We start from the raw sequence: 17,125 nt of genomic DNA, 5'->3' as shown, positions 1-17,125 counted from the left end.
GTGCAAATACAAGTACATTTAACAATGAAGTACTGTCGCTGAATAAACTGACAGTTAAATAAGTCAACAATCCATCAGGAGAAAATATTTTTATTCAATTCTGCTTCAAGCCAGTACACAATCTGCTACTGGGTGATTAAAGCAGCTAAGATTAGGAAAATTGGTTAACACAATTTGATTCAGTCAATAAACAAATCAATGACAGAAATACATTTGCATATAAAAACCCTTCTGAGGATGAGGAGAATCATTCATTTACATGAACATGTGCATGCTGTGACCACAGGATAAGGCACTTGTCTCCACAAACACCTTTTCGTCACTTCACCTGTCCCCATCTCAGTGCTGCCATCAGCTTTAATCCTTTTAGACCCATCACTTCCCTCTCCGACTTCCTGACAGTGCCACGCCAGAATCTTAATCTGACTTGTCTGAGCTCGCACACACTCCATCCCATCAGGAAAGGAACAGCTTCGCCCTCCGTCTGATCTTTCACAATCCGTCTGCCGCAGCCAACGTGGCCAGAAAGCAGGACCCAGATCCACCCACCGGTAGCTTAATCCACAAGTGGCAGAGCGCACTAACCAGTCTCTGACTGAACTGGCAACATGTGAGGGCAAAGAAGCAAGGTCCAGATCTGCAGCTTCCTTTACCAGCTTCTGGCGATGGTTCGCTGCAGCATCTCTCAGCTCAGGAGAAGCACTCAGGTTGAACTTCTTCCTGGTGTAGTTGGCTAATTTTACAGGCAAAGGTTGACCATCACCGTGACCCTGAGAGGCTTCAGACGGCTGCTCTATGGACATCCAAAATGGGTCAAAGGAGGATCCCAGAAGACGCAGGAGGCGAGACGGGCGGCAATGTTTGGGTTTAGGCAGGTAGTGGTAGTCCTCAGCGTTTGTCAGCAGGGTGTACGGGCGGACTGGCTGCGAGTAGGACGGTAGACTGGCTCTCAGCTGAAGAAACGGTAAATCCCAGCCTGTGTCCTCCTCGCCTTGAGTCACATTCGGAAGCTGGATCTGGCTTGAAATGTTTGAAGGAAAAGATGCAGATCCACATAGAATGACAGAGAGAGAAATCCAGCAGAGATGGACGCCCCAGTTGAACGGTCTGGGCATGGTTGTAGGTGTGGATGGTACAAGAGAGGAATGAGAAATTGTTCCTTGTTTTCTGTGCACCTGTTCAGTCATTGGCTCTCCTCTGAGTGCTTCAGGGACTCTGTGTACCTACACCAGACGTCCTTGAGCTTGAACAATAACATACTGAAATCAGTGCCTTAAAAGACAAACAAAACATTATTGAGTGCTGCCACATCTTAAATAAGCTCTGATGTTTTGGCTAACTTCAATGCAAACATACAGGACACGTGAGAAATTTGGTTTCATGCATTAATTACCAGAAATACTACATGTGTAACAGACTCCCGTGTGTGATAAATTCAAGTAAATGATCCGTCATCAAAGAGACATTTGTATGAGATCAAAAAGCAGTTCCACAATACATATTCACAGCAAGCATGTTACAGAAAATAGAAGAATCATTTGACCTCGATTCAGTGGATCTGTGTCAGCCACCTCAGACTTCTTGAAAAATAACAACTCTCCCACACAAAGACTTGCTCTTAGATCAGTTATAAAATGAGCCTCAGGGTAAATCCCCCTCATGGCAGCTTAGATAATGACACAGTAGAAACTGTTTAAAAAGAGGACAGATGCAACATGTTTGCAGGACAATTACCCCTTTTTATTCTCCTCTACACAAAATCAGCTGTCTGGGTCAAAGGCACATGATGGCGTTATATCAAATATATTTTTTTTTACTTTGTACTTAACTGTAAACACTTGCTCTAATATATTTTTGTTTACATGAACATTATAAGAATACGTTACATAAATACAGTCGCATAAAGTTATTTATACTTACATAAAGATTACAAACAGCAGGAATTATTGAAGGAATACTGCAGTTATGCAATGAGTTGATTAGGCAGCAGCTCTGTAGTGTCAGGTTGTATTGTGTGTGTGATTTCAGAAAAAAACCTGACTTAAACGGAAACTTCAGTATTTTTGAACCTGGATGCTATAATGTTATGTTTTTGTGTCTTAGTGACAAATGAAGACAGCAATTTTTGACGTTCGTCCAGTATTGAGAGAGAGCGCTGCAGCTTTAGGAGCATATCTGGCTGCAATATAATACCTACAGAGAGGAGAGCGGCTCAGAGACAGTCCTTCAGTGCTGCGTTTAACTTGTGTGGCAGCGACAGTTTGCTGATTTTTCTTGTTAGGTTCTGAATTTTAGCCAATTTACATCCCTACTCTTTATAGATTTTTATTTCTTTGCAAATACTCAAGTAATCTAGAATTTATTGCAAGAACTCGAATATGGAAGTTACTTAAAATAGGACTTTTAATTGATGTTAATTGATTGTGCAAAACTGCCCGTGGCGGTTATTACCAGTTTCAAAAATTGTTGTTTCTATCAGTCACTTAGACACAAAAACATGAAAAAATAGGGTCCAGGTTAAAAAAAAAACCCAACAAAGTCTCCCTTCAACACAGTATGTGTGTGATTGTAGGTAGATTTTAATATGCTGGCGTGTATATGTCGACTTTTACATCCACCCACGTCTCTCGTTTGTCCACAAACTCAAAGTGAAAAAAGTTGGTCATGTGATCTGTCCTGTTGCCGGGTAGATTGTGGCGGCGGTCTGGACGTGGAGGGCGGCACGCTGCGAACTGCCTGGCTGCTTTGGTCTGACGCCTTCGCCCGATCTTCCAGAAACTTATCAAAATCTGAAATGCACAGTTGTAGTTAGAGGTGTGTGTGTGTGTGTGTGTGTGTGTGTGTGTGTGTGTGTGTACGCATGAACACATAAACATACATACGTTAAAGTGGCAGCAATGGATCAGAGTTAAAACATACCTTCACTGGACACTCCCTCGCTAACTGAAGACTGGTCTTGCTGCATTTCCAAACACAAAGAGTAAACATCAGATCATCCGATATCACTTCTAATATTTTCATTTTAAAAGAACACTCCTTATAGAAAGGCATTCGTTCTCTTACCATATCACACGATAACCACTTGTCAACATCATTCTGCTGAGAGTTTTTCGTTGTAGGCATCTGAGAGGAAAATCAGCGTGTTTTAGCTCTATCTGCACAATTAACACTATACCCAGTGCTTTTATTTCAGAGGAACTATTTTGTTCAAATTAATTTCAGTGTCACAGTGGTATACATACCCCTCCTGTGACCTGCAACCTGGTATCCAGAGCTCCAGCAAGGCCCTCTACAGCTCCAGGGTCCTCGTACCTGACACTAGAGACAGGATGTATCATGATGCTGTGATGCAATGTAGATAATCAGTCGCACTTTTCTTAAAACAGAATGGAAAATCGAAAAACTATTTGCTCCTTCTCCAAAGTGTCTAGTCACATTATAAAAGCAGTTTCTCATTCTTTTGTACAAATGCTTTCACGCATCGATGAAATGACTGTGTACATTATTTTCTGCTATTTATCACGTTGATCAAAATCTATTCTACTGCTTCTGTGTTGAACAGTTTCACCTCCCAAAAGGCATTTATTCATTACATAAATCATTATATGCACAACGGCAAACCAGTTTTTTGTCAAGCATATATTCAATACATACTATTAGATTTTTTTTGTAAATGTGTCCTGAATGGCACAGCATTGTCTGTCTTTTACTTCTTGTTGGGAAAAGAGCATTTTGTTTGTGATGCAGTTAAAAAATGTTTTAAAAAGGAATAGAAAATTGCAAATCTGTGTTCCTTTTGTGGCATCATGTACTGTGAGCACAACATTTAATTGTAGATCATTTCATGAGAGGCTTAGTGGCAAAAGTATGGCTTCAGGCTTATAACTCAGATTGTAATTTAACCAAAGTAAAACTCAAACATTTTTAATTCAGTTATAGCCCGCATTAATATTTAAACGTAGTTACAGATTGCAGATATCTGGAAGGTAGATCCAGTTAAGACTTCCACAGGTGATGAGGCACTTTCATCACTCACAGTCACGGCTGCACACAACACATGCAGTGAGAACACCTGTCGCGATGCGGTGCGAGTCTCTCTGTTAGCACCACTCACCTTTTCCTCTGCTCAGCCAGGGAGCTGCCTCTCGTCTGGGCAAACATGTCAAACTCTTCCTCCTCTTCTGCAACACAGACGGTTAACTCATGAACTCACAACTGAATACAAAACAATGTCCTTCAGCTTGGTATCGAAATTCCTGCAGCAATATACCGCTGCTGTCGGGCGCAAACCTTCTGTCTCCAAAATTGCTATTTTTTGGGGGAATTAGAAAAAAATGCTGTTTTTAAAGGATCCAGTGGAGATGGGAGGTTTAGTAACAAGCTTTTTTAAATACATTACTGGTTTAGAAATGGTAAAATCCACTGATAGATGTAGAGGGGGACCAATAGAATTATTTTAGGAAAAAAAATAAAATAGTGAAATGTGGAGATAAGAGGTTTGCGCCCGACAACCACAATATATTTGTGATATAAAAACCATTAATGCTAATACAATACATTTTTCTGTTTTTATACCAAAATGTTATTTGTCATTTATAAAATAGCATGATTATTTGTGAATTCTGAATTTACACCTATAGTAACTTTCACAAACATCATATGCTCCTTTATATTTGATTTCCTCCCGTTTCCTAAGTTGACATAATAGCCATGGTGATGTTATTGTGCTAGTCCCTCCTCATGTGATGCCAGCCACAACATCCTGTTTTCTACCAAAAAACACCAAATTGCAAAAGCATGACTTTGCCGTCAGTCATAAGTTTCAGTCATATGTATGGATTTGGTGCTACAAAAGAATGCATACATGGAGCAAAAGATACACAAAGTTTACTTACTGCGGTTGGCTGATTGTTGCTGATTGGCTTGAGTGCTGACTGCTGGTTGGCTGGTTGTTGTGATGACGGCAGGTTGGTTGAGCGTTGAAGACTCGGGGCTGAGGTCAATGAGGCTCGGGCTCGTGGTAGAGCTCTGAGGGCACAACACAGTGAGTTAGGGCGGTGCCAAATAGTTTAAAGATTCATTTATAATGTTGACATTTGATTCTTAAATCAACTTTCAAATGCTGTGCACCTTTTTTCCAAGTTCTTTCTTTCTGTTTAAATTCAGTTCTTCTGCATAGTTGTAAATAACGATTTTAATATTATTAGCATTTTCCTATTTGTAAAATTAGATTCCAGTGGTGGCTGCAAACCATGGTTTCCAACTTGTATGATCAAAAATATTTTCAATAACTCCAGAGTGTTGAAACGTCCAAAAGTCAAAATTCATTGAAAAAATGATACATTTAATCATTTCAAAAGTTCTCAACATGTTTTTATCTCCTGAAATATTCTGCTTCAATCCATATTTGTTGACGCCGTTAGCCATTTGCTCTCCAGCTTGCTGCACACAAAGGGAGGCATGCACCTAGTATATTCAAACCAGAAATCACATATATTTATTAAAAAGTTAACATGATGAAACAGGACTTACTCACTTCATAATAAATATCACTTTATTGAGTTGTTTACAAGGTTTTTTGAGTGATGATGTCATATGACAGCAGGCTGGCAAAGTTTAGTCCAAAAACCTCAATAGAAGATTTGAGGGTAAAAAATGACACTGGTGCAGCTTTACAGTGGTTTAGATTTCAAGTACATTTTTATAGCAAAAATGAGGAGGAGCAATTCATTTTCTTACCTGTTGAGTATTTGGAATTTGTGCCTTGTTCAGTCTGTCAAACCTAAAACACAGTTAAAGTAGAAAAAGTATGAAATTAGCCATAAAAAAAGATACATACAGCACCCTTAAAACTACATTTCCTAAAGACATAATCCAGTAGCACACCTCTCATAGCGGATGAAGGCGTTGTTGAGGTCATCGTTGACCACTAACAGCTCCTCAATAAAGCCTTCATCCAGCAGCTGGGGGATGAGCTCCACCACTCGAGTCTGCATGCTCTTACACATCGAGTACAGCTGCTGCTTGGACAGAGCACGAGAGAGACATTAATTCATTATCATCACTAATGCCATGGAGTCACAGAAATGCAGCGCAGTTGTACGAGCAACTTCAGCAAATTACACCAAAGAGAAAAAGGGTTATAAAGTGAAGTAAAACAAATTGTAAATCAGTATTTCTCCATGTTCTACAAATACTTTCCATGTAAGATAAATGAACGTAAGACACACATGGCGTGCTTTTAAATCCGATCAACAAAATACAGAGATGTGGAATATGAAGCACGTCTCGCAAAATTTCTCATGCTTTGTAGCAAGTATGATCATAGAAGAATGCAGCACCATTAATACTCTCAATATACGATATGTCATCTCACAAGTAATTCCTAAATAATGTTGAAATGATGAGGCGAATAGGGGGGAGGACTGTGATGCAGTGTAAACAATGCTGTAGAAAATTCACACACACACACACACACACACACACACACACACACACACACACACACACACACACACACACACACACACACCTGTAGCAGTTCTGTGTCATCCTGCTGGCTCTGTCCAGGTATTAACTCATTCAGCATTTCTGACATCACAGTGAGATTTCCCTTCACCAGCGCCAGCTCACTGCGCAGCTTTTGTTCCTGGATGAGAAACAATTTTTACAAAGTCAACAATAATACAACATTTATTCTATAGTATTTTTGTGCTAAGATTAGTGCGACAAATTGCTGTTATACTGTATGGAGGCAAATTTGGCAATAGAAAAAGCCTGTAACTCCTCTAATAAAGTTATCTTTTGTTAGGTGTAATTTGACATCATAGCAGGAAAAGCATGTGGATTAACAGTTGTAAAGGTGAGGTAGGCTCAAATCTGGAAAAAAAACGTACAAAAAAACACAACTTGAGAGCACACCTTCCTCCGACAGCGCTCTCCTCTCTTCCTCTCTCTCCCCTCAGTCTCTTCTTGCCCAACATTACATGTCCAGCATCTTGCGTTATTTGTCCTCTGATTTCAATTTTATCCTAACTCTACCCCAGTATCTTCTCACTTGTGTTTAATAGGACTGAACTGAAGTTATTATTATTATTATTATTATTATGTGCCCTGGAAGGCTCAGTACACACCTGATTTTGAATGCAGTTACTAAATTTAAGTCTATGTTTATGGAGTACCTGTTCTGCAGAGAGGGAGGCTGATCCCTCACTGGACTGGACTGGAGGTGAGGTATTCTGAGTGGGAACACTGGAGGGTGCTTGTGGTTGTGACTGCTGCGTGGGAGCAGAGGCAGGGGTCGTCTCAGAGGTCCCGTTTTCTGGAATACTCTGCTCGATGAACAGAGGTTACAGGTCACAGTCACATTTCTTTACATGCGTTTGACTCAGTGAGGTATTTACACTCTGTAGGCAGTCTCACCCTGTTTGGAGTGTGGATGGGGGACAGAGCATCCAGATCTGTCATGGGGAACTCCAGACCACGTCTCCTCAGGTCATCGTAGACATACACCACCCCCGCTAGAGAGGGATTGCTACGAAACGCATCAGCCCATGACTGTGGATGGGAGGGAGAGCGTATGCTGAAATATAATCAGAATCACTGACTGCAACATAAGTGCTTCATACCGCAGTCTACTGGCCTAATACGAGGAGACAAGGAAACAACAGAAAAGGATTTGTCCTTCACCATTTACAAGCCAGACGTTATCTGATGTTGTTGTTCCTGCTGGTCTCTATGACACAAAACGAAGTAGCACAGGAATGTGTGGAGATATTTAAATCACAAAGAACACTAAAGATAACGTTACTGAACACGTCTGTAGCCATAATATGATCCAACTTTAGTAAACTTTAAAAGCTGCGGGATGTCAACACACCACTGAAATATCTCTCAATTCTGGTGAGGGAAAAAAACACAGAAAGCTAAAAAAGAATTCCAAAAACAGCATAAAGGTCAGTGCAGATTGGAGCTAAAGAGATTGATGAAAAACTGATGTGCGACAGTTTTAATCACCAATTAATTGGTTGCATTTTTAATGTTATAAATTCTTTGGTTTCAGACAAATGTAAATATTTGTTCCTGCTTTGGCAGAATATTGGATACCTTTGGGTTTAGAACTGCTAGTCAGGCAAAACCTAAATGTGTTGGGGACATTTTTTTTTACTATTTTCTGATTTTTATAAACATGGTCAGTGGAATACAAGTAACAGCGTTATGCATTTAAAAAAAGAAATATGAGTAACTGTAGTCTGCTAAAGTTTAACATCAATGATATTCTGAATATAGTTAACGTCTTTAAAAATAGAGTACTTGAAGGGATAACGTTATATGTTTGATTTACTCTAACACCGTGTCTTAACTGAATGTGATGTGAATGAGCGTCACTTTGATTGCATTATTTTCTATAAGAATGTTTTAACTGGCCGTAAGCAGTGCTCCGCTGCCGTTTTGTGCCTGTCGCCTCTGCAATTATTTAAGAACAGTTGATTCATGAAGTTGAAATTAGTTAAATATACAAAAAAATCCTCTTTTCACAACAAAATCCTTTATAAGGTGGCAGCTGGCTGGAGGTAGATCACCAGGGAGCAGAGCGTTTCTGGTAAATGATCATCGCTAATAACAACCTACTTGTTGTTGGCTATATTGTATGTCATTCCAAGTATACATTACAATATAAACCTGTACATATGTGGAAAGATAGCAAGTATTCGTCCGTCTTTTAAGTGGGCCGCAGGTTAGGTGCCGTACAGCTGCCAAATGACAATGGCAGAGCAGATGCACAGCCAGCACACTGCTGTGTGTTTTTTGGCATGGAAACATAATACTAAGACAAGCACGCTGGGCAAGATGATTTTGGAGTATTCCCAAAAGTATTTTAAGGCATGCATCTATTCATCTGTAGTGGAATATGATTTAAAAGTAACCCTCCCAGTACCAAACACCATTAATCAATTATTTAGGAAAATAACCAGCAGATTAAGCGATAAGGGAAATACTCTCCTCAGGGTTCAAGGTTAATTTACTGTCATTGTCATGTAGTTACACAATGAAACACAGCTTCAGTCCCTTTATGCTCGAAAAAAACAACAAAAACAGTAGTGCAGTTTTTAAATTTGCATCGGGAGGGAAGTGAATGCCCTCTGTGGGAGCATCATGTTACCTGTATGAGGCTGAGCACCCTGTCGTGGAGGGCGGTGGGAGGGTTGTATTTAGGCAGAATGGAGCGGACCAAAACTCCTTCAACAAACTCCTGCGACGCCACCAGGATGTGGAAGCGCTGGCCACAGTTCTTCACACAGGCCTCGAGAACCTGCGTGAAAGAGGACAATACAGGAAACAGAGTAAATGGCATTAAATCTATAAAAGTCAAGTTTCTCCAAATGAAAACTTTTTTAGTTTTTGGGGGGCTTTTATGGCCTTTATTTAATCGGACAGCGTGAGGGATGACAGGAAATGGGGGTGGGAGAGAGTGAGGATGACATGCAGCAAAGGGCGGCCGGCTGGACTCGACCCTGGGACTGCTGCCACAAGGACTCATAACCTCCTGGTGTCCCGCAAATTAAAACTTTTACTGACATTTTCTCAGTGCGCACACTAAGACTTCAGTGATGATTTAACCTCCTGTGTAAACAAAGAAACTGACACCATTACATCTAGGCCACCAGCCAACCAGGATAAGGGTCATTCTGGCCTTAAAATTACACTCTCGCACCTTTCAATCCCCAGCTCATAAAACAATGAATCAAACTTTCACATACGATCACGATTACTCACAGTGAGCGCCAACATGACCTCTCTGAAGTTCTTGGTTCCAACAATTCTTTTCTTTATAGCTTTGACTGCATCTTTGGGCCTGAGAGAAAAAAAATGGATATATATGAATGAAAATAAGAGAAAAAGGTTCACAAACAAAATGAAGCATTGCCATTGCATAAGCACACAGTTTATTAGAGGAACAGTGTGTAAGATTTAGGAGTATTTCATGGCATCTAGCAGTGAGGATTACAGACTGCAACCAGCTGAAACTTCTCCAGGTCCTTCAGTGTTTATTGTTCAGGTTTTTACCAGGAGCTGAAATACCCAAAGAGGTCTCTTCCTCTCCAAAACAAACGGATTTAGTGATTTAAGCTGGTAGAAACACTGTCTAACACAGGTTCATGTTAAAAATGTGTGTTTTCTAATGCTGTTCGTTGCAGAGGGCTGCTAGCTGTAGTCCAAAAAACGAATTGCTTCATCTAGAGCCAGTGTTTGGTTTGTCCATCCTGTGCTACTGTAGAAATATGGCAGTGCAACATAGGGACAAATACCCGATCACTATGTAGATATAAACAGCTCATTCTAAGGTCACAAAAACACAACAATTCTCATTTTTAGGTGATTATTCACTGAAGAAAACATATTTTGCTTATATATCCCCCTAAATCTTAAAGGTAGACATTAAAGGTAGTTTTGTTTGAGGCTCACCTCTATAAAGAGAGAAATAAAGTCACTCTGAGGCACAAAATCTAAAAACTTTCATGCATTTAGTGTAAATATCTAAATTCTACAAACACATTACAGTAACATTCCTCATAACATTACAAACTCACTGCATGACAAACTCTGAGACTGGCCTCAAACATAAGTAGGTCATACAGTCACAAGCAGTTGCACTGAAATACAAAATAAACAACAAAACCATACAGGAAGTGACACCGTAAAAGCCATACAAAAATAAAACCTGGAGTCCTACACATGAGACAGTGCACATATTAGACAGCTTAGACAATGTGCACCAGATAGAGACAGTTTGTAGCTTCCTGATGAAACCGTGTTACTTTTGTGACAACTTTACCCCTCGTCTGTCTCGTTGATGATGTCACATATCTCCATGTTAAGTCCCCAGTCCTCCGACTGCAGAGAGCCGCTGGTCGCTCGCTCTGCCAACAGGGAGGGAATCAGGTGAAGCTGCAGTTTTACAGTAATACCAGGAGAATACGTTCTTTCACTGCGTATACTTCTTTGTACCTCATAGCTGCTGTAACATTGTGAATTTCCCCACCGTGGGGCTAATAATGGATTATCTTATCTTATCTTATATCACAACTAGTGCAAGATAATAAAACGTGATGCAGGTCGTATTGAGCCGGTCTTTTGAGCTTTATTTCGGAAATGTATTCCTTGGGATAAAATGTGTGGCATGATCTACATTAATAAAATATTATGTGAAATGATAAAATTGTCATACAATAAATATTATATGTGCCCACTCTTGGATACTTTAATGACTGTGTCTGTCTGTTGCTTGGTGCTGAGCAGACAGTGTGCAGTTGGATTTTAAAACTTCTTTTTTCGCTGAAAACAGCTGTCTGCTGACATCAAAAATGAAGTTATGAAAGCAGTGAACCAAATTGTTAAAGTTGTGGGCCAGAAAACAATAACCTAAAATGCTGTGTAGGGCTGCGGGGAGTTGTGGAGTCTGGTGATAATTCTCTGTGGGTTCATCACTACAAGAGACACAGTCATGTGATCCATTATTTATAGGTTTTAAACAGGCTGTTGTGTCGCATGCATGCATGACCAAGCCTGATGAAATCATCAGGGTTGTTTTTCAGACTCGCTCTGGAGCCACATAAGACATTAACAGTTTTCTTTTCACAGACTGAGTAATACTTTCGACTGGTAAACCATAATCTGCATGTGTAAAATTGGGTTTATAAAATCTGCTTGTTGGGGACTCTTAAAGTCATTTTTGGTCCCTTTGAGATCATTTTGTGGTCATTTTGTGTGTCTGTGAGGTCGTTTTTGTCTCCTGATAGGGATTTTTTTTTGTCTTTTTGTAGTAATTTCATGTCTCTTTGCAGGAGTTTTAAGTCCCTCTGGGGTCATTTTGTGCCTCTTTGAGGTTATTTTATCTCTCTGTAGTCATTTTCTTTTATGCTTTTGGGCCCCTAGCCCTGAATCCAGTAGGCCTGTTCAGTAATTCATGACTGACAGCATAAGCAAACAAACCCAAAACTGTCATCATATAATGATTCTGATTGGTTGGAGGAAATACCTGCAACCGCCCTATAAAGAGGAGCACAGACAAAACAATCAAAAACTGCAATCTCTGATGAGAAGTTAGTAGTATCTGTTTAAATGAGATTTATTTTACTCTAACAAGCTGATTTAGAAAACTGGTTTTCTCTAACGTATTTTCTACCAAACTATTTAGCAATCAAAGCCAGCTCTCTTTGCACTCCACCCCTCACAGGCTCCTCATAAGTCTCTAAATCTCCTTCATTCCTTTCCACCAACCCCACACACTTCTTCAAACCTTTCTCAATCCCTTTTTACTCCCGTCCCTGCTTGCATCCACTCCCTCCCTCCACTTCATGTGACTGTCAGCTGCTTCTGTGCTCATTGGCCTCAGAAGGAGCTGAAGCCGTCTATGACATTTATGTGTGAGAAAGTGAGTGGATGAGATAAGAGGAAGGAAGGCTTGAGATGAGTGTGCAGCAGTTTCTCACTAACGTCATAACTGTCCTGATTACACATCTTTCCTGGCATCTGCAGCTCTGTTATGAATACTTTTGGTTTTCCAGTGGTCTGAGAAAAAGAAGACGCCTGTTGCCTTTTTGAGGAAATCCTGCCGTTTTAAAGGGTTTCGTGACTTGTGGACGAATATCAGTCACAGTTGTGCAAAAGTTGTGAAACTGAAATTTAGACGAAACACATCAGTCATTGAGGAAGTGAGAGGAAACGCAAAGCGCCTCCCTGATTCGCCAAATTAGTTGTCACTTAACTGAAAAAGACCAATCACACGAAAGATAGAGGGAATTTAACCCCGCCCCTTTGCGTCATTGGCTCAGACTTCTTTTCATGTTTCTGTCAAATTTGGAGATTATTAATGAACATTTTAGAGCAGGAAACTAAAATGAAAAGTGTTATTACGTTGTTTTACAGACCTGTGAGTGCGGTTATGGAAATCCCTAAACATGTTATTGACTGCGTTAATTAAACGATGTCAAATTGAATCCGGCTCCTCGCATAAACCCCAATAACGTTACTTTCAACAGCGACTTACCGATCCTCTGACCGACAGGCGTTGAAAACGGGTTTCCTATCAGAAACTCCATCGTCTCCCCGAGTGAAAACATCCTGGAAAATTACAAGCGTCCCCTCCAACTATGTCAAAGACTTTCGGTAACTCCTGAGCTGCAAACGGCGGCGTTTCCTTTAGCTTTCGGTGTCTGCAGCAGCTTCAGAGGCGCACGGGCTCTCCGAGAGGTCACGTGAAAACACACACAGCCAGGAAACAGCAGCAGACATCAACACAGAGCCGGACATCAGACCGGTGCATCACACTTTCTAACAGTGCTGTCTGAAAATTTCCCCGGTCCGTTGACTGGTAAACTCTGAGGGCTTGAGAGACAAAACTGAAAAATATTAGATTTTTTTTTTTTTTTTTAAATGTAGGCCTATAAAGGTAGCTCAGTGCAAATCCGGGACCACAACCATTCAGTGGTGGAAGCATGGGCGTACTACTAGACAGTGGGCCCCTGGGCACAGATTTGCAAAAGGCCCCACCACCTCACCTATACAGGAGCAAGACACACAGACTGTGTTTTTGTTTGTTTGTTTTTTGTCTCTTTGTGGTAATTTTGTGTCTCCTTCTGGAAGGTTTGTCTCTCTGTAATCTTTTGGTTTTCTTGCAGAGGTTTTGTGTCTCTTTGTAGTCATGTTGTGTCTCATTGTGGATGTTTTGTGTCTCTTTGTCATTTTGTGTCTCCTTGTGGAAGGTTTGTCTCTCTGTGGTCATTTTGTCTTCTTGTGGAAGTTTTGTGTCTCATTGTAGTAATTTTGTGTCTCCTTGTTGATGTTTTGTGCCTTTGTGTAGTCATTTTATTCCTCCTTTGAGGTAATTTTGTGTCTCTGTAGTCATTTTGAGTCTCCTTGTGGAAGGTTTGTGTCTCTCTGTAGTCATTTTGTGTCTCTGTAGTCATTTTGAGTCTCCTTGTGGAAGGTTTGTGTCTCTTTGTAGTAATTTTGTGTCACGTGTTCCTCTCAACGTGTTTCCAAATTTAAACTATTCTCCACACTTTTATTTAATCTATTCCTCTTTTAACAGATCAGTTTAAATGCACTTAATCTAGTAAAAGTAGGTTATAATGTTCCCCTCTGAGGTGTGGTAAAGGACAAAATGTTTTAGTATTTAATAACATAAAACTTTTTAAAAATGCTTCAAAAGTGAGTAAGTTTCACCTGTCAGCTGCTGGTTTATGGTGTAACAGCGTTCTCTAGTGAACTTTAGTTTGAACTACAAGCAGATACAAACAAATTAAAACATACATATACATGTTTTTTTTCCTCTAATTTTATGATTTCATTATATTTGTATTTAGCAAAATACAAACAAAACCCTTTAATTTCATTTAATATATTTTTCAAAATACTAACTCCCTTATTTTTTCATATTTTTGAAGTAAATTTGTATTATTTTAACATTTAAATTATTTAAAATTGTATTGTTTATTTATTATTCTCCACACTTAATTGAAAGTGTCCTTTTAATTGTCCTTTCTGAGATGTAGTAAAAGACAAATTATTTCATTATTAATTAATTTGGCATTTTATTTTTCCATTTTGAAATGTTTATTATTGTTTAATTCAGTTCTGTGTTGCCAGGAATGACAGTCTGGAGAGTTATTATTTTTTTAAAATGAATTTTCATTTATTTTATTAATTTATTCTTTATGCTAAATTACTTTTTAAAACTTTTAAAACAATTTATACATCAGAATTTCAAGGCATTCTGCACACCTACTGCATGTAATGTCCTTTTGTATTTATGCATTATAACCACTAGGTGGCAGCATTGAATCTATATGGACCATCTTTGTTACGATCTGTCAGTAGTGTGATTGTCCCATATAGTGACCATGGATAGTGTCGTATAACAAAATATGATGAAATAATTACAAGTTGATATGCAGACCATCTCTTTCTCCGGCAGTTCTCACTGATGCAATCCCGACTGAGGGATTATAATAACGGCCATTGCACTGACTGACTATTACTTTAGTGTTTAAGTTACATTCATAACTCGCAATTCTGATGATGAAAATACCTTAAATACAAAGTATGAATAACCTGAGGAGTTTAGTGTGACATAATACCCCCTCTGAGCCAAAGCTGTGGTACTATGCCCTAAATGGCTCACTAACCTAAGATCAGGTGTTTTTGCCCATCCCGTGAAATAATCAAGAACCATGCCAATGGGCACCTTTTGTTTCTGTCCCATAACCAAAATCCTGTTTCCCTGGGAGCTGATAATGTTGCTAATATCTACAAAGTAGTGTTTAAGTTCAAGTTTGTCAATTATCATTCGATCCATATCTGTAAGAACACATACAGCAAAATAACGTTTCTCTGAACCAGTGCGCAAAATTAAAAATAAAGATAAAAACAGAGACAGTTAAAGGACACTGAGCAGCAGTTAAAAAGACACAAGTGCAATGGATAATAAAGTGCAATACGTATAAAGTGCAGTCAAGTGCCTCATTTAAAAAGTTAAATTGCTTGATAAATACTACTAAAAAAGGGTAAAAAGGGTCGTTTGTGAGAACAAACTACAATTATTGATTTCATGTCTGAGCTCACACAAAAAGCTCTGTCATTCTTTAGATTTAATTCAATCCCCCTGCTTTAAAAATACATGTCCAACAGCCAAACATACAGAGAGATAGGTGTTTTGATTGATCCAGTAACTCAACACATCCTGTGGTAATAAAATCAGCACAGATTGTGAAGATGAATGTCAGTGACCTTTGACCTTTCAGTCCCTCAATTCCTTGCTTCACAGATACCCTCAGGCCTCTGCGTACTGCGTTTACGGCCCTTGTTTTAAAATGACAATGAAACTGCTCATTATTACTGATACATTTTAGATTTATGGATCTTTAAACCCATTCGAGCACAGTTTTGATACTTAACACTCATGATTTCTCTCTTTTTGCAGACACGTGGCTCTTCTCAGGGCGTTAGGGCGCTCAGTTGATGCAAAAGTCAGATTAGAAAGCCCAGAGGGATGCTGGGTCACAGTGTGGCCATCAGCAGGAGAAAACCAGCGTGTTATCTCTTTTCTCCAGGCTGTATGACCCAGCATAAACTTAAAACCCTCACACCATTGTTCACACAATGAGAGGTCTGTATCAGGCCGCTGCGGCCAAACACATTCATGTTTCCTAATTAGCCAGTAACAGTTTTATTGGGGGAAATTGTGGAAAGGAAAAGTTTACTTATTAGTTTGTTAATTCATGTTTGGATAAAAAAGAAACATCTCTTTTTTTCTAGATGTTTCCAGTAGGCTGTGGTTGAGGAGACTATTATGCCTGAGGGAAACTTGTAGAAAACCACACACATAAGCACGTTGTAATCCAAAAGTGCCACACAATAAATGGCATCAACTAAGTACATTAACTCAAGAACTGTACTTAAGTATGAATTTAAGGTTCTACTTTGCCAGTTATTTTATACTTTTACTCCACTACATTTACATCTACTTCACTACATGTATCTGATAGCTTTAGTTACTTTACAAATTAAGATTTTTGCATGATTCACTGAAGATTAAGTGCCAACTATTTTGATAAACAAGTCATTTTCTTCCCCCTTTTATAATTTACAGGTATTTGTTTTTTTTGTTGTTCTTTATGTCAAAAAAACTGAGTTTTTGGGTGATTATATATATATATACACACACACACACATATATACATATACACACACACACATATATATACACACATATATACATATTTTTGTTGTTTTTTTAATAACTAAGGTTTTGGGGTATATATGTGTATATATATATATATATATATATATATATATATATATATATATATATGTATGTGTATATATATATATATATATATATATATATATAGAGAGAGAGAGAGTGTTTTGTGTGTGTTTTTCTGTATTGGGTACTTTTAATTTTAACCCTTATGTTGTCCTTGGGGTCAATCTGACCCCAAATGAAATCTTTTGCCATCAAAATATGTTTTTCATATTTATGTAACCAAGATTTAGTGGCCCTAGCTTCCAAAACGAAGGGAAATTGTGTGGTAATGGGCTGGACTGAAGTAAGACTAAA

General features: G+C 39.0%; 2 protein-coding genes across 2 annotated transcripts; both read right to left on the bottom strand.

The window, feature by feature from the left end:
* Positions 1-74: 74 nt before the first annotated feature.
* LOC121938578 (noggin-2-like) lies at positions 75-1,565 on the bottom strand. Its single transcript, XM_042481802.2, has one exon. The coding sequence runs from the start codon at positions 1,185-1,187 to the stop codon at positions 252-254; it is 936 nt and encodes a 311-aa protein (XP_042337736.2). The 5' UTR covers positions 1,188-1,565; the 3' UTR covers positions 75-251.
* Positions 1,566-1,718: 153 nt separating this feature from the next.
* LOC121942332 (target of Myb1 membrane trafficking protein) lies at positions 1,719-13,296 on the bottom strand. Its single transcript, XM_042485508.2, has 15 exons — positions 13,052-13,296; positions 10,838-10,922; positions 9,778-9,856; positions 9,164-9,313; positions 7,423-7,557; positions 7,182-7,331; positions 6,533-6,649; positions 5,887-6,020; positions 5,740-5,782; positions 4,896-5,028; positions 4,115-4,181; positions 3,243-3,318; positions 3,064-3,123; positions 2,920-2,959; positions 1,719-2,789 (listed from the first exon to the last, which is right to left on the bottom strand). Exons 1-15 carry the CDS (start codon positions 13,122-13,124, stop codon positions 2,644-2,646), a joined length of 1,488 nt encoding a protein of 495 aa, XP_042341442.2. The 5' UTR covers positions 13,125-13,296; the 3' UTR covers positions 1,719-2,643.
* Positions 13,297-17,125: the final 3,829 nt, after the last annotated feature.

Source organism: Plectropomus leopardus, chromosome 3 (assembly GCF_026936395.1).
Source record: "Plectropomus leopardus strain MGB_pleo_1.0 chromosome 3, ASM2693639v1, whole genome shotgun sequence".
Taxonomy (NCBI): domain Eukaryota; kingdom Metazoa; phylum Chordata; class Actinopteri; order Perciformes; family Serranidae; genus Plectropomus; species Plectropomus leopardus.
The sequence above is the reverse complement of the archived record's forward strand: the minus strand, read 5'-3'. Positions and strand labels throughout refer to the sequence as shown.